The sequence below is a fragment of the Capricornis sumatraensis genome, chromosome 4 (genome assembly GCF_032405125.1).
Source record: "Capricornis sumatraensis isolate serow.1 chromosome 4, serow.2, whole genome shotgun sequence".
NCBI lineage: Eukaryota > Metazoa > Chordata > Mammalia > Artiodactyla > Bovidae > Capricornis > Capricornis sumatraensis.
Window position 1 is genome coordinate 86,947,883 of NC_091072.1, and position 25,545 is coordinate 86,973,427.

Below are 25,545 nucleotides of genomic sequence, written 5' to 3' on the forward strand. Positions count from 1 at the left end.
CCTTATGAAATATAATTTGAAAAACTACAATTTGGTATTACATTTACCAATGATCGGGCTTCCCAGTTGGTGCTAGTGGTAAAGAAATTGCCTGCCAATGCAGGAGACATAAGAGACATGGGTTGGATCCGTTGGTTGGGAAGATCACCTGGAGAAGGAAATGTCAACCAACTCCAATATTCTTGCCTGGGAGAATCCCATGGACAGAGGAGCACTACGGTCCATGGGGTTGCAAAGAGTTGGACATGACTGAAGTGACTTAACATGCATACACACGTTAAAAGTGATCATATGAAAATTCATTTTACTCTTTGAAGTGTGATTCACCATCCATTTGAAATATACACAGTTCAGAATTCTACTGTGTATTTTAAGTGCATCATAATGTTTTTTTTGGTAATTTATGTTTTGTTTTAGGTGCTTTGAAAGAATGTCTTAGAGGAGTCTTTATTTCTGTGACAAGACTAAAGTCTTTGTCCCATGTTCTTGGAAAATCACTCTCTCCTAAGGGCATTTTAATATATGTGAAGATGAGAGGGAAAGAAAAGAAATAGAAAAGTAAAACCAGTCCTTCCTTTTCAATTTGCCTGGATTTTATTGTTTTATTTTGAGGGTGACTCTGTCACTACTTCCTTAAAAGAAATTTTTGATTTTTAACCTCAAATTGATCACAGTTGCAAAGTTTGAGTTGATGGTGATGTCCGTATTTTTATTTTCTCTGTTGTTTCAGTTTTCTTTAAAATATTTATTGTTACTATGCCAGCTTAGGCATGTATTTCCTGCTCTATTATGGATGTTCAACCAGTAAAGTTGAAGTTCTATATGACTTCTATATGTTAAATAACAAAGTAAAATAATACCCCCATATGCTTTTGAAATCCAGAAATCTGTAGTTATAAACTTCTCTGAAACCATCTCTTCATTCCCAGACTCTAGTCTAAGCATTCCTTGAGAAATGTTTGCTGAGTAAGTATATGAATGAAGTAATCAATGGAAAAGACAGATAGTATCACCTCCTGAATGGAGTTCTGGAATTGCTGAAAGAAAATAAGGAGAATTAGATGGATGCTTAGTAACTTTTGTTGAACTCTGCAAAATGAAGCAGTGAATGAGAGAGTGCCTTTTTAATCTTTGTCAACATTTTCACCAAGCAGTACTTAAAAATGTGACCTCTTGATTTAATATGAATTACTTTGACTCTTCCATCTTCAAAAATTAACATCTGCTTTCAGTTAAAGAAAATCAAATCCAGAATACCGATTTTAATTTTTAAATTACTATATAATTTATACCTTTTAAATATGTTTATCATCATTGAATAATGTTTAACTTCCTTGATTTATGATACCTCATCTTATTTAAGTTAGTTATGAGGATTATAAGTGCTTGAGTATATATATTGATAAAAAAATAGGTTTGATATAATAATTAGCATACAAATAAGGGATCTAAATTGGGGGTGAAAATTAAAGTGCTTCATTTCAAGCCCAATATAATACAAATTATTTTTAAATGCAGCTATTGAGAAATTGTGGTGCACTTTTGCTTAATTAAGAAGGAACTTTATTCCCCATTTAGATAGCAAACTATGTTGTCAGTGTGGATCTGTCTTATGCTTCATCTAATCATCTGATATATCTCAATGTCTAATACATGGTAGATACATAGTAGATGCTTAACAAATATTTCCTGAGGAAAAAAAAAAAAAAACTCCTAAAAATGTGTACCTGAATAACTGAAGGTGTGTATAGAGATCCTATAATATTGGCTACACGGACTTATCTCGCTTACTAGCAGTTTTCCAGGGCAGGAAAGGTTAAAGGGTTTTAATAAATAATAATTCTGTGACTAGAACAAAAACTTCCAAGAGTCAATTTTTTACTCTTATAGTCCCTTAAAACGTATCATGTTTTCTGGAATTTTCCCACATTTGGCCATTTGTATGAAAATGGAAAATTTGTTTTCTTGTCAGGTCTTGCTTGTGATCTCTAGTTTCTAGTTACTTATAACCCAGATTTTGAGCTTTTATGTTAATTTTGTTTGTAGGATGCTGTTCTAATGCAATTTTGTGCAAATAAATTGGACAAGAAGGACTTCTTTGGAAAATCAGATCCTTTTCTTGTATTTTATCGAAGTAATGAAGATGGCAGGTAGATTTATATTTTATGTATTTTAAGTCTATGATAAGTATGCTATTTAAATTATCATTTTTCTAGAGAAGCTTATTAAATTGATAAACAGTACAATATTTTGGTATTCACAAAATTGATAGGATTTTTTTCATTTCAATAACAATGTATAACTTTATAAGCATTTTATAACTTTTGTTTGATATTTATAATGAATGATTTTCAGCTTCTTAGAAATATTTCCTCTTCTATTGCATTAATAGTATGGAAGCTTTATTATTTTGTAAAAACCTGAAATGCTGAAGCTAATGTATTTTGTTAATAGAACTGAACTCTTAAGCAGATTTCTTGGTGAGGAACATGGATTTTTATTGGTTGCTTTTTATACTGCATGGTTTTTTCAATAACATATGGCATTCAAGAAAATTTTTCATTATATCATAGTAATTTGAATATTTTACCAGTTATGATTAGACTGGTTTCTATGTGATTTGAAAATATAGAGTATAATTTATTTTAATTTTTTATTGCAGTATTGTTGATATGTAATATTATATGTTACAGGTGTGCGAAATAATGATTCACAATTTTTAAAGGATGCACCTCACTTATAATTATTATAAAATATTGGCTGTATTCCCTGCATTGTACAACATATCCTTGTAGCTTATTTTATGTGAAATATTTTGTACCTGTTAATCCCTTCCAGTATTTCTCCTATGTCCTATCTCCTATCTCCTCACTGATAACCACTAGTCTGTTCTCTGTATCTGTGAGATATTTTGTATCTGTATCTGTGCTTCTTTTTGTTATGTTCACTAGTTTGTTATATTTTTTAAATTCCCCATATAAGTGACATTATATAGTATTTGTCTTTTCTGTCTGACTTACTTCACTTAGCATAATACCCTCCAAGTCTATCTGTGTTGTTGCAAATGGCAAAGTTTTATTTCTTTTTTCATGACTGAGTAGTATTCCATTGTATAGAGTATAATTTAATACATATGATTTTACCATGAAATACATTTTTATTACTTTCTATGATTCTTATTGTATTTTCGATATTAATGAGAAAGTTTAATTGTTAAAATATTGAGCTAAAAAAGGTCCTACTGCCTAGGTATAAACTGTGACCCTGCTACTTAATAGTTATGGGACCATCAGTTCAGTTCAGTAAACTCATGTGGGGCTCATTTTCCTCTTGTGTATAATGGGTTAATAATCATAGTTACCTCCCAGGGCTGTTGAGAGTATTAAATGCATTACTACACAAAAATCATTTAGAGCTTACTTAATGTAAGAATTATGTTAGCTATTATTATTATATTATTTTATGGTATAATGTTTCCTGTTTTCCTTAACTATGCATAATAAAGTAGTAGCTAAAAAGACAATGTCATTGGGAGATTAAAATGAGAGGAATTGGCTGTTTTAAAAAAAAGGTAACCTTCTGTAATTATAAATGAAATTATACATGTTAATGTTATGTAATAAGTATAAAATAGTACATAAAAATAGAAAATTTGCTATTTAAAGTGAATATACAGAAATATAAAATGATGCTTTACAGAGTGTAGAATTTTGTTGATACAATCACTGGGAAACTATTGATTATTTTTGTAATGGTATCATATTGTTAGATTTTGCATACTTCTTTTGTATTTTAGTGGTAAAAATGTTAGAGTAGCATTTACATCTGAACACTAATTTTACCTATGTGAAAAATATTGGACAGTGAAGAAAATAATCATATTTTTCTGTTTTTTACACAGTTAAAAATAAAAAACTAAAAAATCATTCAAAATTTCTAGGAATAAAGCTCATGTTTACTCCTGTCTGAACAACCTATTTCCTGAATTCTCTCTTTTATTCTTACTTCTTTACTTACAAAGATTAGTTGCACAATTATAGAGTTTCAGTCCATCACACATATAATGCCACTGGTAAAAGAATAATATATAATTTTATTATGCTTGTAAAAATGGTATTAACTTATTTATTAAATAAAATATGCAACTAATCTAAAAATCTAAAATCATTTAAAAACAACTCAATTTATTTTAATACAGGTTATTCAATAAAAATATTTTTCTTATTTTTAATAAATATATACACATACTTATATGTATATAGCAGTACTCCTGAATATTAGTGCTGCAGCAGACTCCTGTCAGAGTTTTCACTAGTGACACTAGTGCTGGAATTATTACTGAGTTTTTGCTGTCTATATAGCATATCAGTTCAGTTCAGTTCAGTCGCTCAGTCATGTCTGACTCCTTGCAACCCCATAAACCACAGCATGCCAGGCCTCCCTGTCCATCACCAACTCCCAGAGTTTACCCAAACCCATGTCCATTGAGTCGGTGATGCCATCCAACCATCTCATCCTCTGTCGTCCCCTTCTCCTCCTGCCCTCAATCTTTCCCAGCATCAGGGTCTTTTCAAATGAGTCAGCTCTTCGCATCAGGTGGCCAAAATACTGGAGTTTCAGCTTCAACGTCAGTCCTTCCAATGAACACCCAGGACTGATCTCCTTTAGGATGGACTGGTTGGACCTCCTTGCAGACCAAGGGACTCTCAAGAGTCTTCTCCAACACCACAGTTCAAAAGCATCAATTCTTCAGCACTCAGCTTTATTTACAGTCCAACTCTCACATCCATACATGACTGCTGGAAAAAACATAGCCTTGACTTGATGGACCTTTGTTGACAAAGTAATGTTTTTGCTTTTTAGTAGCTGTCTAGGTTGGGTCATAACTTTCCTTCCAGGGAGTTCAGTTCAGTTCAGTCACTCAGTCGTGTCCAACTCTTTGCAACCCCATGAATCGCAGCACGCCAGGCCTCCCTATCCATCACCAACTCCAGGAGTTCACTCAGACTCGCTTTCATTGAGTCAGTGATGCCATCCAGCCATCTCAACCTTGGTCGTCCCCTTCTTCTCCTGCCCCCAATCCCTCCCAGCATCAAAGTCTTTTCCATTGAGTCAACTCTTCGCATGAGGTGGCCAAAGTACTGGAGTTTCAGCTTTAGCATCATTCCTTCCAAAGAAATCCCAAGGTTGATCTCCTTCAGAATGGACTGGTTGGGTCTCCTTGCAGTCCAAGGGACTCTCAAGAGTCTTCTCTAACCCCACAGTTCAAAAGCATCAATTCTTCAGCACTCAGACTTCTTCACAGTCCAACTCTCACATCCATACATGACTACTGGAAAAACCATAGCCTTGACTAGATGGACCTTAGTTGGCAAAGTAATGTCTCTGCTTTTGAATATGCTATCTAGGTTGGTCATAACTTTTCTTCCAAGGAGTAAGTGTCTTTTAATTTCATGGCTGCAGTCACCATCTACAGTGATTTTGGAGCCCCCCAAAATAAAGTCTGACACTGTTTCCACTGTTTCTCCATCTGTTTCCCATGGAGTGATGGGACCGGATGCCATGATCTTCGTTTTCTGAATGTTGAGCTTTAAGCCAACTTTTTCACTCTCCTCTTTCACTTTCATCAAGAGGCTCTTTAGTTCTTCTTCACTTTCTGCCATAAGTGCTTTACAAATGAGAATGACAGATGACTACCTAGTTTATAAGTAGCTCACTAAGAAGGTGAGTCAGTTTATTAAGAGAAGTTTCAAAGTAACTTTGATTAATCTTTTAGAGTTTTCTCTATCATTTATGTTTCTTTTAATGTTTTTTTTTGCCCTAGGTGATTCCTATATTGCTTTGGGTGATTCAGCTTTGAGAGCATTTGACCACATTATACAAACTATGCATATTCTCTTGAGCTCTGTCAATTTAGTGACATGAGTTTCTTTAGACAGGTGAGGCTACTACCAGGAAGAGTGTAATGCTAATGCCATAAATCTTAAAATAAATACATGATCCATTCATATTATGTTTCTTTTTGATCTCTTAATGAAGAGAGACTCTTTCTTGACTGTGAAGAGGAAAATGGACACAATGTCTTTCAAAATGGAATTATTTTCTTATAGGGTTTAGCTGCGATATGTTCACCATGGTGTAGTTATTTAATACTCTCATGTTGATGACTGTAAGAGGGATCCCTGCATTTAGAACACTACATGACTAAGGGTTTAGTGAAAGTTAAATTTAGGTATTGTTCTTACCAAGATCATTTAAAACATTTTATAGCTCATGAACTGCAGCATAAGTTTGCATTAGGCAAGAATATTACCAGGACCTGATTGATGTCCAGAGATTAAATGGCTTGGTGGAAACAATACTGGAATTTGAATCAGAAAACTAGTTTAAAGTTTCATGGATTCTACCCCTTATTATATATTCTTTAATTGCTATCTTTCTTCCCTCTAGGAATAATCAAAAGTTTAGATTAAAAAAAAGAATCACATATTGAATGATCTCTAGTATAAATCCATTATGTTAATCTTAAATAAGCCTTTGACCTTCCTCAAAAATCATTCCTTTTTCTAAATACATCAGTGTTCCTCTCTCCCAGACACTTATGCATTTTTTCCCTCTTTCTTATTTACTGTTTATCTTGTTTCCTATTTAATAAGACAATGGAAGCAAATGGAGAAATTCCTTAAAATCACATCACAATATCTACCCCTGTGTTTGGCCTTCTCACATGCTCTGCAAAATGATTATCCAAGTGCTTCCAAGGCCTACTACTCCATATTGATGCCCTCTATCCCATCCACTTCCACTATCCCATCTACTTCAAGACATTAGTCCAAACTTCTTCCCCTTTCTCTCATACATCACAAATAGTCCTTTCTCTAATGTATTTTTCCTTTAGCATACACTCTTGCTGTTCTTAATTTCATCTTGAAAAAATAAATTTAAAAGTGACAAAAAACACACCTTTCACTTGATTATCTTTCCCCTTTAAGTTATCGTCAAGTTCTTTTTTTCTTATTACAGCTAAACTGCTCAAAAATGTTTACACATTCTGCCTCTTTCTCTTCTCTTTCTTAGACTCATTCTAACCAGATTTCTGTGCCCAGCATCAGAATTACTGATAACCTTCATGTTTAGCAACCAATAGATACTTTTTTCACTGCAACAGTATCTCACTACAATTTTTACAGTGATTATTTGCAAGCCAATTTTAGAATTTATTGAATGTTCAGGTCATTTTTAGTAAACTCATTGCACAATTGCAATTTTTAATTTTTTTTATATTTATTCATTTATTTTTGGCTCTGCTGGGTCTTTGTTGCTGCATGTGGGTGTTTTCTAGTCGCAGAGACCAGGGGCTATTCTCCAGTTGTGGTGTACAGGCTTCTCACTGTGGGGGCTTCTCTTGTGGAGCCCAGGCTCTAGGGCATGTGGGCTTCAGTAGTTGCGGCACATGGGCCCAGGAGTTAATAGTTTACAGGCTCCAGAGTGCAGGCTCAGTAGCTGTGGTGCATGGGCTTAGTTGGCCCATGGCAATGTGGGATCTTCCCAGACCAGGGACAGAACTGGTGTCCCCTTCATTGCAAGGCGGATTCTTAACCACTGGGCCACCAGGAAAGTCCCTCATTGCTTTATGTTATGATGCTGCTGCTGCTGCTAAGTCGCTCAGTTGTATCTGACTCTGTGCGACCCCATAGATGGCAGCCCACCAGGCTCTTCTGTCCCTGGGATTCTCCAGGCAAGAATATTGGAGTGGGTTGCCATATGTTATGATGAGCTAATCTTTAAAGTTTTGAAACAGCAAATCTCTTTTTATTCACTGATATAACAGTAACAGAGAGACAGGCAACCTGTATTCTGAACAAAATATAAAGAAAGAAATGATTACTAAGGCATATATTAGAACTAAATCATGAAAATAACTGGAAAACTTTTTTTTTTTTTTTACAGTTTTACAATCTGTCATAAAACAGAAGTTGTCAAAAACACTCTAAATCCTGTATGGCAAGCATTCAAGATCTCAGTAAGAGCTTTATGTAACGGTGATTATGACAGGTAAAATAAGTGTCAACTTGTCTGAGAGTTTTAAATACTCACTGTAGATTTTGTATCCAATAATCTAAGTTGAATTTTTAAAATTAAGATGGCTTTTTTGCCAATGTAAATGTGTATTTACAAAAGCATAGTTGACTTATTAAGAATTTTTTAAGTAGCATTTTTTACCCACAATGATATGGGCAAGAGGAATAATTTGACTAATTAAAATTTGATTTAACTGAATTTTCAAAAACAAAAATGTGCAAACTGCTAAAAATATATTGAATATTTGTTTATTTTAACATATTCAAAAGTATCCCGTAATTTTTATAGCCTCAAGGTTTTCATTTGGTATTATCTTTCTAGAAAGGAATATGTAAATATACAAAAGATGTAAAATCATGATTATGTATGTCATCAACCCTGTGTACTCCTGAGAATCCTATTTGACATCATTGTTCTCATGGTCACTGAATTATAAAAGTTCTATAGATCTAGAACAGGGAGATTCTGGTATTTTACAAATAAGTAGGTGATACCTGAAGATTTATTAATATCAAAGTGTTTTCTTTTTCTTATGAAGATGGATTGTAAGATTACTATATAAAAACCCCTTCTCACCCCAAAACATATTTTATCTTACTACTTGTATATTAGAAAAATTAGAATTTATTCTATTAACTAAAATCATAGGAATAACTATCCATTACCAATATATCATTAGATGTTCTTAAAATGTATTATGCTACTTGCCTGTCACTTTATTAATTTAATAATGTCACAACTTTATTTAATTGGGCTCATTCTTTCTAAGACCGTGATTTGTATAATACAGTTCTAACTATATTGTATAATATAGTTAGCAGCATCAGCATCACATGATGAAATGTAAAAATTCAAGTTCTTGGACCCACCCCCGGGACTGCTGAACCAGAAACACTTGGGCATGAGGTCACATAATTCACATTTTTACAAGCCTTCCATGTGATTCTGATCTATGCTGAGTTTGAGAAATACAAACTCAATGTCAAAATACGAAGACAATGGTTTTGAAGAGTGGAAAAGTAGCTCTATGCCCCTCATTGAAGAGCTGTGTCAAACTATAAATGGTTTTCCTGTTTAATTTCCTACTCTCTTTAAACAATTTAAAAATCTATGTGATTTTAAAAACTTATTTTAAAGTAAAAATTGGACTAGTATTAAAATTAGAAAATCAACTTTATTTTATAAAACCTGAAAGTATACAATATTTTATCTAAGAAAATCTAAAACTTATTTCTTAACTTTCAATCATATGTTAATTTGATCTTACTAAGTAACTTTACCCTGTGTGTGTGTTTTCACCATGGACAGAACAGTCAAAGTAGAGGTGTATGACTGGAATCGAGATGGAAGGTAAGATATTATGTTTTGTTTTGTTTTTGTTTTTAAAAATTAATATACTTTAACAAGCAAATATATTGAAATGACCACATTTTCACATTTTAAATTCTGAATTGCATATTTTTATCTTGTTTTTCTGTTGCTAAAGTGTTCACATGATATTTTAAGAATGAGTGTATTCAATTTGCAAAATAAAATAGAGGTCTTCCTCTATTTTTAACAGTAGTAAAACTATAGTAATTTTAGAAACTACTAAAACTGCTAGTAACATAGTAAAGATTACTAGTAATATAGCAAAGATTTTCAACTTGGACTTGATTTCTCACTGTGTACAATTTATAGACATCTAGTTTTATAGCTGTAGAGTTGTGATTCTCAAATTTCTGCATCTCATAATATCTCTGAAGATTTCTATAACCTTTCTACCCTACATCATCCATGGGAACACATCTGAGCTCCCCTTCCACTAAAAAGGAACACATACCTCACAAACAAACGATAAAACAAAACTCTAGAATATGTCTGCTAATTACCAATAAAAATAGGTAAGCAGATTTCTGAAATTATGGTTTCCCTCTGCATAGTGCAGCATGTTAATAAGTAAAAGAGAGGAACACACTACTTTTTTTTCCTTTAGATATTTTCTCACTATTTCTAATGTTTTAAGTAAGACTGATATTGAGGTGTTTTTTAATTTATTTTTAATTGAAGGATAATTGCTTTATAATATCGTATTGGTTTCTGCCAAATATCAATATGAATCAGCCATAGCTAACGCTATGTCCCCTCTCCCTTGAACCTTCCTCCCGCCTCCCTCTCCATCCCACCTGTTTGTTACAAAGCTCTGGTTTCAGTTCCCTGAGTCATACAGCAAATTCCCATTGGCTATCTACTTTACATATAGTAATATATATGTTTCCATGTTATGCTCTCCTTAAAACCCATCCACTCCCACATCCCAGCCCTGTGTCCATAAGTCTGTTCTCTATTTTTAGGCCTCCATTACTTCTCTTCATATAGGTTCATCAGTACTGTCTTTCTAGATTCCATTAGTTCAGTTCAGTAGCTCAGTCGTGTCCGACTCTTTGCGACCCCATGAATAGCAGCACACCAGGCCTCCCTGTCCATCACCAACTCTCGGAGTTCACTCAGACTCACATCCATCAAGGCGGTGATGCCATCCAGCCATCTCATCCTCTGTCATCCTTTCCTCCTCCTGCCCCCAATCCCTCCCAGCATCAGAGTCTTTTCTAATGAGTCAGCTCTTTGCATGAAGTGGCCAAAGTATTGGAACTTCAGCTTCAGCATCAGTCCTTCCAAAGAACACCCAGGACTGATCTCCTTTATTATGGACTGATTGGATCTCCTTGCAGTCCAAGGAACTCTCAAGAGTCTTCTCCAACACCACAGTTCAAAAGCATCAGTTCTTTGGCACTCAGCTTTCTTCACAGTCCAACTTCCACATCCATACATGACCACATCCATACATGACCACAGGAAAAACCATAGCCTTGACTAGATGGACCTTTGTTGGCAAAGTAATGTCTCTGCTTTTGAATATGCTGTCTAGGTTAGTCATAACTTTCCTTCCAGGGAGTAAACATCTTTTAATATCATGGCTGCAATCACCATCTGCAGTGATTTTGGAGCCCCCCCAAATAAAGTCTGACACTGTTTCCACTGTTTCCCCATCTATTTCCCATGAAGTGATGGGACCAGATGCCATGATTTTAGTTTTCTGAATGTAGAGCTTTAAGCCAACTTTTTCACTCTCCTCTTTCACTTTCATCGAGAGGCTTTTTAGTTCCTTTTCACTTTCTGCCATAAGGGTGGTGTCATCTGAATATCTGAGGTTATTGATATTTCTCCCAGCAATCTTGATTCCAGCTTGTGCTTCTTCCAGCCCAGCATTTCTCATGATATACTGTGCATATAAGTTATATAAGCAGGATGACAATATACAGCCTTGACATATTCTTTTTCCTATTTGGAACCAGTCTGTTGTTCCATGTCCAGTTCTAACTGTTGCTTCCTGACCTGCATATAGGTTTCTCAAGAGGCAGGTCAGGTGGTCTGGTATTCCCGTCTCTTTCAGAATTTTCCACAGTTTATTGTGATCCACACAGTCCAAGGCTTTGGCATAGTCAATAAAGCAGAAATAGATGTTTTTCTGGATATATATGCATTAATATACAATATTTGTTTTGTCTTTCTGACTTATTTCACTCTGTATGATAGGCTCTAGGTTCATCCACCTCATTAGAACTGACTCAAATGCATTCCTTTTCAAATGTTGAGTATTTAAGCCCATGGGCTTCCCAGGTGGTGCTAGTGGTAAAGAACCCGCCTGACAATGCCAGAGACATGAGAGATCCAGGTTCGATCCCTGGGTTGGGAAGATCCCCTGGAAAATCCCATGGCAACCCCAGTATTCTTGCCTGGAGAATCTCATGGACAGAGGAGCCTGGCAGGCTACAGTTCATAGGGTCACACAGAGTCAGACATGACTGAGTAACACAACACACTTAAGCCCACTGTTGTGGCCTATTGCTCAGAAAAAAATGATAGCCTTGACTAGACAGACCTTTGTTGGCAAAGTAATATCTCTGCTTTTGAATATGCTATCTAGGTTGGTCATAACTTTTCTTCCAAGGAGTAAGCATCTTTTAATTTCACGGCTGCAGTCACCATCTGCAGTGATTTTGTTGAGTACTTTTATGTATATTCAAAAGGGATATTGGCCTGTTATTTTCTTTTTGTGGTGTCACTATCTATTTTTTGTATGACTGTGATAGTGATCTCACAGAATGCATACAGTCATGTACACGTGTATCCATTCTCCCCCAATCTCCTTTCCCATCCAGGCCACCACATAATATTAAGCAGAGTTCCATGTGCTATATAGTAGGTCCTTTTTGATTCTCAATTTTAAATATAGCAGTGTGTATATGTCCATCCAAAGTCCCTAACTGTCTTTTTTAAATCACACTTTCAATTTTAGTACTGGTGATTGGCCAGTTTATCTTGTTCAAGTCTTCCTGGTTTAGTCTTGGGAGAATCTGTCCCTTTCTTCAAGTCTGTTCATTTTATTGGCATACAGTTGCTGTTAGTAGTTCCATATGATCCTCTGCATGTCTGTGGCACTCACTGTAAATTCTCCTTTTTTTACTCTAATTTCATTGATTTGAATATTCTCCCTTTTTTTCTTGATAAACTTGGCCGAAAGTTTATCAATTTTGTTTATGTTTTGAATGAAGCAGCTTTTACTTTCATTTATCTTTTCTATTGTTTTGTTCATGTCTATTTTATTTATTTCTTCTCTGATCTTTATGATTTATTTCCTTCTACTAACTTTCTACTTTGTTAGTTCTTCTTTCTTTAGTTACTTTAGGTGTAAGGTTAGGTTAGATGTGATTTTTCTTGTTTCTTGTTATAAGATTATATTGATTTAAACTTTCCTCCTAGAACTGCTTTTGCTGTGTTCCATAGTTGTTGGATTGTCATGCTGTCATTTTTACCTGTCTCTATGTATAGTTTTATTTGCTCTTTGATTTCTCCAGTGATCCATTGGTTCTTTACAAGCATATTGTTTTAGCTTCCGTATGTTTGAGTTTCTTACAGATTTTTTCCTTATAGTTGATTTCTAATCTCAGCATTGTGGTAGGGTAAAAAATTTAATTTCAGTTTTCTTAAATTTACTGAGGCTTGCTTTGTGGCCCAGTGTTCAATCCTGAAGAATGTTCCATGTGCATTCCATGTGCATTCAAGAAGAATGTCCCATTCTTCTTGAGAAAAATGAGTATTCTGCTGCTTTCAGATGAAATGCTCTATCAATATCAATTAAGTCCATCTAATCTAATGTATCATTTAGGGCCTGTGTTTCCTTTATGATTTTCTGTCTGGACGATGTGTCTATTGATACTTGTGAGGGAAGTTTAAATTGCCACACAATTATTGAGTTACTTTTGATTTCTCCTTTTATGATTTTTAGTGTTTACCTTATATGTTGAGGTGCTCTTAATGTGAGTGCTCCTATGAATTGTTACATCTCCTTGGATGGTTTACTTATCATTATGCAATGTCCTTCCTTGTCCCTTGTCTATTTTCTCTAATATATGTATTGCTACTCTAGGCTTCTTTTGATTTCCATTTGTATGAAATTTCCTTTCCCATCCTCCCACTTTCAGTCTGTATGTGTCCCTGTATCTGAAGTGGTTCTCCTGTAGGCAATATATATGTGAGGTGTGTGTTTGATTTTTTAATCCACTGAGTCAGTCTATGTCTTTTGGTTGAAGCATTTAATCTGTCTTCATTTAAGATTATTATTGTATATATGTTATGATTGCCATTTTGTTGTTTTGTTAGTCTTTTTTCTTTCCTTCCTCTTTTGTTCACTTCTCTTATGATTTGATGACTAATTTTTGTGTTGTGGTTGGATTCCTTTTTCTTTTATGTGTATGTATCTCTTACAGGTTTTCAGTGCGTGCTTACCCTGAGGTTTTGTTATAGAGGTCAATGTACAAACAAGATTGTTTTAAATTTCTGTTCTTTTAATTTCAAATGTATTCCCAATATCCTCCCTTTGTGCTGTCCTCACAATTGCTGTGCAGATGATTTTCTGCCTTTACTGTGCTTTTACCTTTACATGATTTTTCATTCATAATTCACTTTTTTCAGGTAGTAGCTTTTTCTTTTCCATTTAAAGAAGTTCCCTCAGCATTTGTTGTGAAACTGGTCTGGTGGTGATGAATTCTCTTTACTTTTGCTTGTCTGCCAAGCTTTTGATTTCTCCATTGACCCTGAATAAGAGCTGTGCTGAGTACAGTACTTTTGGTTGTAGGTTCCTGCCTTTCATCACATTAAATATATCATGCCACTCTTTTCAGGTCTGAAGATTTTGTGCTGAGAAATCAGTTGATAACCTTACCTGAATTCTTTTGTATGTTATCTGTTGCTTTTCCCTTGTTTCTTAATATTTTTTTCTTTCCTCTTAATTTTTGTCAGTTTGATTACTCTTTGTCTCTGCATGTTACTCCTTGGGTTTAACCTGCCTGAGTCTCTCTGTTCTTCCTGGACTTGGGTGACTGTTTCTTTTCCCATGTTAAGGAAGTTTTAGCTATTATCTCTTCAAATATTTTATCAGGTCCTTTCTCTCCCTCTTCTCTTTCTGGGGCCCATATAATGCAAGGTTGGGTGCATTTAATGTCCCAGAGGTCTCATATACTGTCTTCATTTCTTTTCATTCTTTATTCTCTTCTGCAGCAGTGATTTCCATCATTTTGTCCTCCAGCTTACTTAACAATATTTCTGACATTCATTCTGCTATTGACTCCTTCTAGTGTATTTTTCATTTCAGTTATTGTATTATTCATCTATATTTTCTTGATTTTTAGTTCTTCTAGGTCTTTATTAATCACTTCTTCTATCTTCTCAGTCTGTGCTTTCCTTCTTTTTCTGAGATCTTGGGTCATCTTTATTATCATTACTCTGAATTCTTTTTCAAGTAGATTGCCTATCTCCATTTCATCTACTTTTCCTCAGACTTTAATATTGTTCCTTCATCTAGTACATATTCGTCTGCTGCCTCATTTCCACAGGCTGCAGGATTGTACTTTTTCTTGCTTATGCTGTCTGCCTTCTGGTGGATGAGGGTGAGCAAGAGGCTTAGGAATGCTTCCTTGTAGGAGGGACTGGTTCCTTCCCACTGATGGCTGGAGCTGATTCTTCTGCCTCTTATGGTCAGGGACATGATCAGGAAAATCTTAAGCAGAGTTTCTGCTGATGGGTTGGGCTGTATTCCCACCCTGTTGGTTGTTTGGCCTGAGATATCTCAGTACTGGAGCCTATAGGCTGATGACTTGGTCTAGGTCTTGAGGAAGAGATTGTGACCTCCAAGAGGACTCCCACCAATGGATACTCCCCAAGGTACATCTATTCGTTTTTTGTCCCTGGAGTGAGGCACAGCCACCTTCCACAAACAGGAGACCCTCCAGTACTGGGAAGCTGTTGTTCAGTTGCTGTCATGTCCTACTCTTTGCAACCATGTGAACTGCAGCATGCCAGGCTTTGCTGCCCTTCACTACCTCCAAGTTTGTTCAAACTCATATCCATTGAGTCAATGATGCCATCCAACCATCTCATCCTCTGTTGCCCCCTTCTACTCCTGCCCTCAGTCTTTCCCAGCATCAGGGTCTTTTCCAGTGAGTCAGCTCTTTGCATCAGGTAGCCAAAGTATTGGAGCTTCAGCTACAGCCTCAGTCCTTCCAATGAATATTCAGGATTGATTTCCTTTAGAATTGACAGGTTTGATCTTCTTGGCTGTCCAAGGGACTCTCAAAGTTTTCTCCACCATCACAGTTTGAAAGCATCAATTCCTGTGGAATTTCTGTGATTAAACCCCCACTGCCTTTCAAAGCTAGATTCTCCTGGGCTCCTCTACCCATGCCATACCCCCATACTGGATAGCCTCACATGGGACTCAGGACTTTCACTCTTGTGGAATAACTTCTGTGGTATAATGATTTTCCAGTTTGTCCATCACCTACCTGGCAGATATGGTTGATTTTATCACAGTTGCACCCCTATTACCATCTCATTGTGAAATCCTCTTTGTCTTTGGATGTAGGGTATCTTTTTTTTTTTTTTGGTATGTTCCATCATATTTTGTCAGTGGTTGTTCAGCAATTAGTTGTGATTTTGATATTTTGTAAGAGGGATAAGCACATGACCTGGTACACTGCCATCTTGAGCTACCATTTCAATTACAGCGTATCTTCTTGTGGACCTCTTTGGGTTCATCTTGTTTCTGAGGCTGTGCTTTTAGTCCTGGAAGTATATTTCCTTTTCCAGGTTGGGGAAGTTTGGAGCTTATTTCTTCAGCGAATTTCTCTGCCTGTTTATCTCTCTTTTTTTCTTCTTGTATAAGTGTTGGTACACCTGGTTGTTGTCCCAGTAGTCTCTTTAAAATGTCCTCTATTTAAAATAACTTTTTTTTCCTTTTGTTCTATTCATCATGGACGTTTTTCACTACCGGTCTTCTCTAATTTGTTGATTTGTTTCTCTTTATCATCTAATCTACCAGTAAGTCCTTCTAGTGAGTTTTAAATTTCAGTTATTATGTTCTTCAGATTTGTTTGGTTCTTCTTTATATTTCTCTGTCTTTATAAACTTCTCACTGCATTTGAACGTTCTCTCCTGAATTTGTTGAGTGTTTTTATGATCATTGGTATTCTTGAATCCTCCTTGGTACTGTTCCTTATTCCAGTTTTTTTTTTTTTTTTTCCCTGAGGTTTTGTCTTACTACTTCATGTGGAATAGATTCTTCTCTTTATTTTGTTTAATTCTCTGTGCTTGTTTTTATGTTTAGGTAGGTTTGTTATGTTTCTCTGTCTTGGAGAAGTGACTTTATGTCGGAGACATCCTGTGGAGCCCAGGAACCTACCTCCCTCTGGTCACCATATCATTCTTGCAGATCCCTTCTGTGAGCGTAGGCCTTTCTGTTGTGTCAGTGCCAACTGCTGTAGCATGTTGGTGAGCAGGGCTGACTCCTGTCCTGGCTACCTGCAGGCCCTGCTTTGTGTCTTGACTAGTGGCCTGCTGGCAGGTATAGTTGAGTTCCAATACTGGTGCTTGTCTGGCCTGGAAGTTCTCAGGATTGGTACTAACTGTTGGTGGTGGGGACTGGGTCCTGGTGTTAAGAAAAGATGTCAGCCAAATGTATAAAAATATCAACATTATAAATGAATCGATTTGGCATAACAACTCGCCATTTCCACAGTGTGACTGGATAGCTCATTTCCTAAACCCGTTTATACCTCTTTATATGTGGAGTTAAGAGTCAAATGATTAAGTCAGTAAGCAGAGATTTTCCTTCTGGAACAGATACACAGTGGAGGGTATGTAACAAAGGATTCTATCTAGAAAAATTTTGGCAATAGATGCAAATTTAAGTAATAGTAGTATGATTAACTGTTATTAGAAAATGTGATGTCTTTTTACTGAGTTACAATCTATTATTCTCTTTCAATTAAGTCCAGAAAAATCTGGTTGCTTCAGATGAGCTTGGGAAGATCCAATAGATGGAATTCTATATTGCAAAAATAAATACTTAGGCTTCCCTGATAGCTCAGTTGGTAAAGAATCTGCCTGCAATGCAGGAGACCCTGGTTCAATTCCTGGGTCAGGAAGATCCCCTGGAGAAAGGATAGGCTACCCACTCCAGTATTCTTGGGCTTCCCTTGTGGCTCAGCTGGTAAAGAATCCACCTGCAATGAGGGAGACTTAGGTTTGATCCCTAGGTTGGGAAGATCCACAGAAGGTACTCTAGTAGTCTGGCCTGGAGAATTCCATGGACTGTATAGTCCATGGGGTTGCAAAGAGTCAGACATGACTGAGAAACTTTCACTTCACTTCCCTAAATGTAAATGACTGGCAAAAGTTAACCTAGCTCACAGATCACTCATTTGTTCCAAATTTCAAATTCATTTTTATAGAAACTATGAGTGAATTTTTTCTCACTCGTTTAACTAATACACATTGTGCTTTCATCTTATTGGTTCAAGTGGCAAAAACATCAAAAACATATTTAAATTCAATCTGTATTTTCCCTGTATAGGAGTCTGGTTCTTGTTTTAAAGTTGAACAATAAGACAGGAAATTTTTGTTAGCACTTTATTCTCCATAAAACATAAGGTAACACTTGTTTTACTACTGATCATTTTGATAACATTTCCTCTGAATCTTAGGATCTCTATAGATCCCTATTGTTTGTCCTTAAACTGAAAACCTTTATGTTTCTATTTTATTCAGAATATTGAAAAATAATTTATTTAAAGAGACTTTTGGCCTTCTTGAAGGAACAGTCTCCCAATGAAATAAAGCAGAGTTCTCAATGGCATTTTGAGAAACTGATATTTGTGAACAACTTTGAAGCAACTCTTTTTTTTTTTATTTTTTGTCATTTTTGTTATTTCATGGTGTCTTTAACCTATCTTATAGTTTGCAATTTTGTAAAAAATCAGTGTGAAAAAAATACAGCTTATTTATATTATAGTATGCATGAGAAATGTATTAAAGTTTCCAGTGAAGAAAAGGCAAAAAAAGCCTTACCTTTTTTCCTAATTCATGAAAACCATTTTTGACCTCAAATTTACTGGATAAAATATTACATTGATTTATATATTTGTGACTTTAGCTAACTTTACCATCTACATCCACAAAGATTTTGATTCATATTCAAAAGTTTTTACCTTTTGCTTAAATTGAAGAATATTTTCCACATCTTTGTAATGACCTTCATTACATTATCTTCATTACATTACATTATCTTCATTACATTACATTATCTTCATTCTGTGAAGTAGAAAATCTTGATTTTTTTCTCTAGTCAGGATCAAAATATGTTGAAATTTTCTTATTGCCAGAAACATTTTGGACCATTTACAGTAGTGGTCTCAACTGCAGGCTTGCATGAGAATACCCTGGAGAGCTTTTCTCAAAATAGAACCTCTCCAGATCCTGTTTCAGGAGGCTTGGGATGCAATCTAAATGTTTGTTATTTGAAACTATTAATTTTTATGAGATTTAGAACAGAAAATCAATACAATTAAACCATGTTTATGAATGTAATGGACTTGGTTTTGGACTTGGTGAATTTAAAATTCTAATACTAGCTTTTGCTTAGTGTTTTCTAATATTAATAATTTATTATTCTAATATTTTTAATTTCTAAATTTGATATTATTAATTTTCTAATATTTTTTAATGGTTAGTTCTATTAGCTTTTGCTTAGTCTCAATCAGACAATACTAAATCTTTCCTGATGACCTGATGCCAGAAAAAAGAAAACATTTTAGATGACATCCACCTAATTCTGTTGTGCTTCTTATACCTGGCCAAACTCTCTCTTCCTAACAGATTCAGATATTTCCAAGTTCTAACTATGTGGGCTTCCCTGGTAGCTCAGTTGGTAAAGAGTCCTCCTGCAATGCAGGAGACCCCGGTTCGATTCCTGGGTCATGAAGATCCCCTGGAGAAAGGAAAGGCTACCCACTCCAGTATTCTGGCCTGAAGAATTCCATGGACTGTATAGTCCAAGGAGTCGCAAAGAGTCAGACACAACTGAGTGACCTTCACTACCACTACAGTAACTACGTTCTACCCTGCTTCTCTTTATCTCTCTCAAAAACGTATTGCTTAACACACAGATTTTGGCATTCAATGTGTTTCCTTTTCTCCTTCCAACCCCCAATTCTTCTTTTCAAAATTATGTATCACAGTGGAGACAAGCAACAGGCTATTAGAAATATGAGACTAGAGAATTGGAAAGATGTTAAAATATAAATTAAAGGCATAAATTGGAGAACCTTATACTTTAAAATTTTGTTTGAAGCAATATAAATATATGTGATTGCTTCATGAATGTTTTGGGAGAAAATTTAAAGCCAATTCCTTTTTGGCTATAAAGAACTTTCAATTAAATGAAACTTCTAGTTGTATGTGATGAAGACTTTTTGATTAATAATGATGCTGATCCTTTATACAATATGATGATTATTGGTATGCAATTACCATTTTCTCTGTGATTCTAAACACCAAAATAATTTGAGATTGTGTGTTAACAACATGTGTTGTGTAGCTCTGTGCTTGTCAATCATCAATTAGTGTTCCAAATACACATGAAATTAAACAGCAGTAAGTCCTATAAAAACAGTTTATTAAAATTCAGCCAGTGAGAACTTCACTATATAGATTTGCCAAGTACATTTATTTTGTAATAATTTTAATATTCCATTGCAATTGATCAGTCAGAAAGAGAGATAAAATAGAGACAGAATAAAAATGGGAAAGAAAGAATGTTGTGGTGTGATTTTTTGTTGTATAAATTTATCTGAGAGAATAGTTTGATAATCCCAGTTCATTATTATTCAATTATAGGAGTTTTAAATTTTGAAATTCCAAGCAATTGCACATAGCCATCTCAATTGTTTACTAACTATATAGAATAAGATATTTAATATGTAGAAAGAGTTGGCCATATATGTATTACTACTCTAGATTACATGCTAGGATATTTGTATATATTTTAGCACAGTTTAAACAAACAAACAAATGGATTGTAGGTATTATAAATTTATATTTAACTTCAAATTAATTTTAACATATATTGAAACTGCACATATGGCTATTTTTTAAGATAATACCTTTCTTTCAAGAGCCCAAAATATATTTCTGGTGTTCTGTTCAAAACAACTCAAGTTAATCAATTCAGCTTTTTAAAATGTGGATGCTGCTGCTGCTACAGCTGGTGCTAAGTCGCATCAGTCGTACCGGACTCTGTGCGACTCCATAGGCGGCAGCCCACCAGGCTCCTCCCTCCCTGGGATTCTCCAGGCAAGAATACTGGAGTGGGTTGCCATTTCCTTCTGCAGTGTATGAAAGTTAAAAGTGAAAGTGCAGTCACTCAGTTGTGTCTGACTCCTACCGACCCCATGAACTGTAGCCCACCAGGCTCCTCCATCCATGGGATTTCCCAGGCAAGAGTACTGGAATGGGTTGCCATTGCCTTCTCCATTAATGTGGATGAAAAAAATACATTTTATGATTTTGAGTGGTGAAAAACTTTTACTAGGAAGCTTAATGATTTACCCAGAGTTAGTAGAACTCAAAGGTAAAACCGATAGGCAAACACTATTCTTTTTTAGTTCAATGGATAGTTCTTTGCTTTCCACTAAGAAATTCACAGATTTTTAGGATAGGTTCCAAGGACAAGGTTCCTACTGTGCTTATTGCTAAAGAAGAAGGACTTCTATAAATGGATAATATGTGTAAGCATAAGTACACTTGGTACTTTTTATGTTGCTTAATATCTTAGATCTGTATCTCTCGAAAACTCAGATATTCTGATATTTTGCTTCATAGTCTTCTGGAGCCTTATATGGTTAAAAATATATTAATGTATTCAAGCATCTAGCCAAAGAATTTTTATGAGATATGTCATTTCCATATTTGAATATTTTGAAGAAATTTACGCAGATATTCAGATGACACCACCCTTATGGCAGAAAGTGAAGAGGAACTAAAAAGCCTTTTGATGAAAGTGAAAGATGAGAGTTAAAAAGTTGGCTTACAGCTCAACATTCAGAAAACGAAGATCATGGCATCTCGTCCCATCACTTCATGGCAAATAGATGAGGAAATAGTGGAAACAGTGTCAGACTTTATTTTTGGGGGCTCCAAAATCACTGCAGATAGTGATTGCAGCCATGAAATTAAAAGATGCTTACTCCTTGGAAAGAAAGCTATGACCAACCTAGATAGCTATTGAAAAGCAGAGACATTACATTGCCAACAAAGGTCCGTCTAGTCAAAGCTATGGTTTTTCCAGTGGTCATGTATGGATGTGAGAGTTGGACTGTGAAGAAAGCTGAACGCCAAAGAATAGATGCTTTTAAACTGTGCTGTTGGAGAAGACTCTTGAGAATCCCTTGGACTGCAAGGAGATCCAACCAGTCCATTCTAAAGGAGATCAGTCCTTGGTGTTCTTTGGAAAGACTGGTGCTAAAGCTGAAACTCCAGTATTTTGGCCACCTCATGCGAAGAGTTGACTCATTGGAAAAGACTCTGATGCTGGGAGGGACTGGGGGCAGGAGGAGAAGGGGATGACAGAGGATGAGATGGCTGGATGGCATCACCGACTTAATGGACATGAGTTTGGGTAGGCTCTGGAAGTTGGTGATGGACAGGGAGGCCTGCTGTGCTGCAACTCATAGGGTCGCAAAGAGTCAGACACAACTGAGCGACTGAACTGAATGGAACTGAACTGAGGAAATAAAAACATACGAAAAAAAACACTCTTAAAAATGTGTACCTTAATAACTGAAGATATGAATAGAGATCTTATAATACTGGCTTCCAAATATCAGTTCATAAGCCTGTTACATCTTCAGATATTATTTTGATTAAAGCTTCTTTAAGACACATACAAGTATCTAGAGTCATATTACTTAAAAATCAGGGGAAAAATGTATTTTGATAACTTGTATAAGGAATTATATGCCTCTCACAGAAAAAATTCAAATGAATTATCTAGGTAGATGGGAATACCAGACCACCTAACCTGCCTCTTGAGAAATCTGTATGCAGGTCAGGAAGCAACAGTTAGAACTGGACATGGAACAACAGACTGGTTCCAAATAGGAAAAGGAGTACGTCAAGACTGTATATTGTCACCCTGCTTATTTAACTTCTATGCAGAGTACGTCATGAGAAACGCTGGACTGGAAGAAACACAAGCTGGAATCAAGATTGCTGGGAGAAATCTCAATAACCTCAGATATGCAGATGACACCACCCTTATGGCAGAAAGTGAAGAGGAGCTAAAAAGCCTCTTGATGAAAGTGAAAGAGGAGATCGAAAAAGTTGGTTTAAAGCTCAACATTCAGAAAACGAAGATCATGGCATCTGGTCCCTTCACTTCATGGGAAATAGATGGGGAAACAGTAGAAACAGTGTCAGAATTTATGTTTTCGGGCTCCAAAATCACTGCAGATGGTGAGTGCAGCTATGAAATTAAAAGACGCTTACTCCTTGGAAGAAAAGTTATGACCAACCTAGATAGCATATTCAAAAGCAGAGACATTACTTTGCCGACTAAGGTCTGTCTAGTCAAGGCTATGGTTTTTCCAGTGGTCATGTATGGATGTGAGAGTTGGACTGTGAAGAAAGCTGAGTGCCGAAGAATTGATGCTTTTGAACTGTGGTGTTAGAGAAGACTCTTGAGAGTCCCTTGGACTGCAAGGAGATCCAACCAGCCCATTCTGAAGGAGATCAACCCTGGGATTTCTTTGGAAAGAATGATGCAAAAGTTGAAGCTCCAGTACTTTGGCCACCTCATGCGAAGAGTTGACTCATTGGAAAAGACTCTGATGCTGGGAGGGATTGGGGGCAGGAGGAGAAGGGGACGGCCAAGGATGAGATGGCTGGATGGCATCACCGACTTGATGGACATGAGTCTTAGTGAACCCTGGGAGTTGGTGATGGACAAGGAGGCCTGGCCTGCTGCAATTCATGGGGTCGCAAAGAATCGGACATGACTGAGGGACTGAACTGAACTGATTTTTAAAATCAGTTGGATGCAGGATTTCCTTCAGGAAAACCATTGGAAATGCCTAGAGAAGGCAATATTCTATCTCTTTTTTTATATATTTTTGGTTATAATGTGGGTGCAATTTTATGGCAAAATAACAATTATCAGTATTACCCTCAGAGAGAGTTGTTTCAAAGGAATAGATTAGGAGTGGCTAATATGCTCAACACCAGTCCCATTCTTTTGTACTAAAGGTAATTCATATGAAGCAAAATTGTTAATATTACAGGTAAGGTAAGATTACAGCATGATTGTGACATTGACTTGAATATATTTGCAACATTCAATAATGCCCATGGGTTACCAGGCGCTGAAGTAGATGCTGAGACTATGGAGATGAAATTAACATCTTTCCTTTTCTTTTTATTTATTTCTCTGTGTTGGGATCTTTGATCTTCATTGTGGCATTTAGGATCTTTTTTTAGTTGCAACTTGTGGGATCTTTATTTGTGACAGTGGAATCTTTGTGGCATGTGTAATCTAGTTCCCCAACCAGGGCCTCCTATACTAGGAACAGAAAGTCTTAGCTTCAAGACCACCAGGGAAAGTCACTCAGCTTTCTTAACTTTGAGTATGTTATAAAAGGAGAAGGCAATGGCACCCCACTCCAGTACTCTTGCCTGGAAAATCTTATGGATGGAGGAGCTTGGTGGGCAAAAGTCCATGGGGTCCCTACAAGTCGGACACAACCGAGCTACTTCACTTTCACTTTTCACTTTGATGCATTGGAGGAGGAAATGTCAAGCCACTCCAGTATTCTTGCCTGGAGAATCCCAGGGATGGGGGAGCCTGGTGGGCTGCCATCTATGGGGTCGCAGAGAGTCGGACACCACTGAAGAGACTTAGCAGCAGCAGCATGTTATAAAAACTAAAAAGGGAAGTTTGAATATTTTGTATATTCTTGATTATTGATATGTATGATAATAAATTTTATGTGTCTTAAAATCTCATCCTAGTTAATAGCTAATCATTAGGATAGCATAGATGAAATGCTTTTGAAATATGAGTTACTGACACTAATAAACCTATTTGAAATATTAACATTGGTGTGATAAATGAAATATTTTTGAATGCTAACAAAATGTAATTGGGGGTATACATAAAAAAGTATCAGTGTGTTTTAAATTATCATATTATTATTATTTTCATAGTAATATAAAGAATTTTTTCATGATAAGAATATATATTTAAAATTTTAATATATAATTAACAAATGTCTGAAAGCTAATACTATATGTATTTTCTCCTTAATTATAGTCATGATTTCATTGGAGAATTTACAACAAGCTACAGGGAACTTTCGAGAGGGCAATCACAGTTCAATGTATATGAGGTAAGAGGAATTTTACTTTATGTTTTTCTGGAATAAGTACATTTATGCTTTTAAAATATAGATTTTTACAAAAGATAATTACCAAAGGTTACCAATATAAATAAGAATCTTTAAACTTATTGAAAAGATTGGTTTTTGAGATTAAATAATATTTCTCTTCAAATCACATGGTCATTTGAATCTACTTTGTTGATTTAAAATTCTTGCCTATGAAACATTTTCTTATTTAAAAAATATCCAATATTAATATAAGTTTATTTTTCCTTGAGCTTCAGCCTTTAAGTTTTGCCTTCCAACTCAGTCCTTTTTTTAAAATTATTTTTTATGGAAGGGTAATTGCTTTACAGAACTTTGTTTTTTTCTGCCAAACCTCAACATGAATCAGCCATAGGTATACATATATCCCCTCCCTTTTGAACCTCTCTCCCATCTCCCTCCCCATCCCACCCCTCTAGGTTGATACAGAGCCCCTGTTTGTTTCCTGAGCTATACAGCAAATTCCCATTGGCTGTCTATTTTACATATGGTAACATGTTTCCATGTTATTCTTTCCATACATCTCACCCTCTCCTCCCCTCTCCCCATGTCCATAAGTCTATTCTCTATGTCTCTTTCTCCATTGTAAATAAATTCTTCAGTTCGATTT

At 35.7% G+C, this 25,545-nt stretch overlaps 1 protein-coding gene across 1 annotated transcript in view; it reads left to right on the forward strand.

Moving 5' to 3' along the window:
• Window positions 1–25,545, forward strand: part of CPNE8 (copine 8) — a 258,480-nt gene that overhangs the window by 155,839 nt on the left and 77,096 nt on the right. The window contains exons 8-11 of the mRNA XM_068969689.1: window positions 2,047–2,150; window positions 7,951–8,055; window positions 9,391–9,432; window positions 24,824–24,899. Coding sequence (XP_068825790.1) covers window positions 2,047–2,150; window positions 7,951–8,055; window positions 9,391–9,432; window positions 24,824–24,899 — 327 coding nt within the window. The remainder of the gene's footprint in view (window positions 1–2,046; window positions 2,151–7,950; window positions 8,056–9,390; window positions 9,433–24,823; window positions 24,900–25,545) is intronic.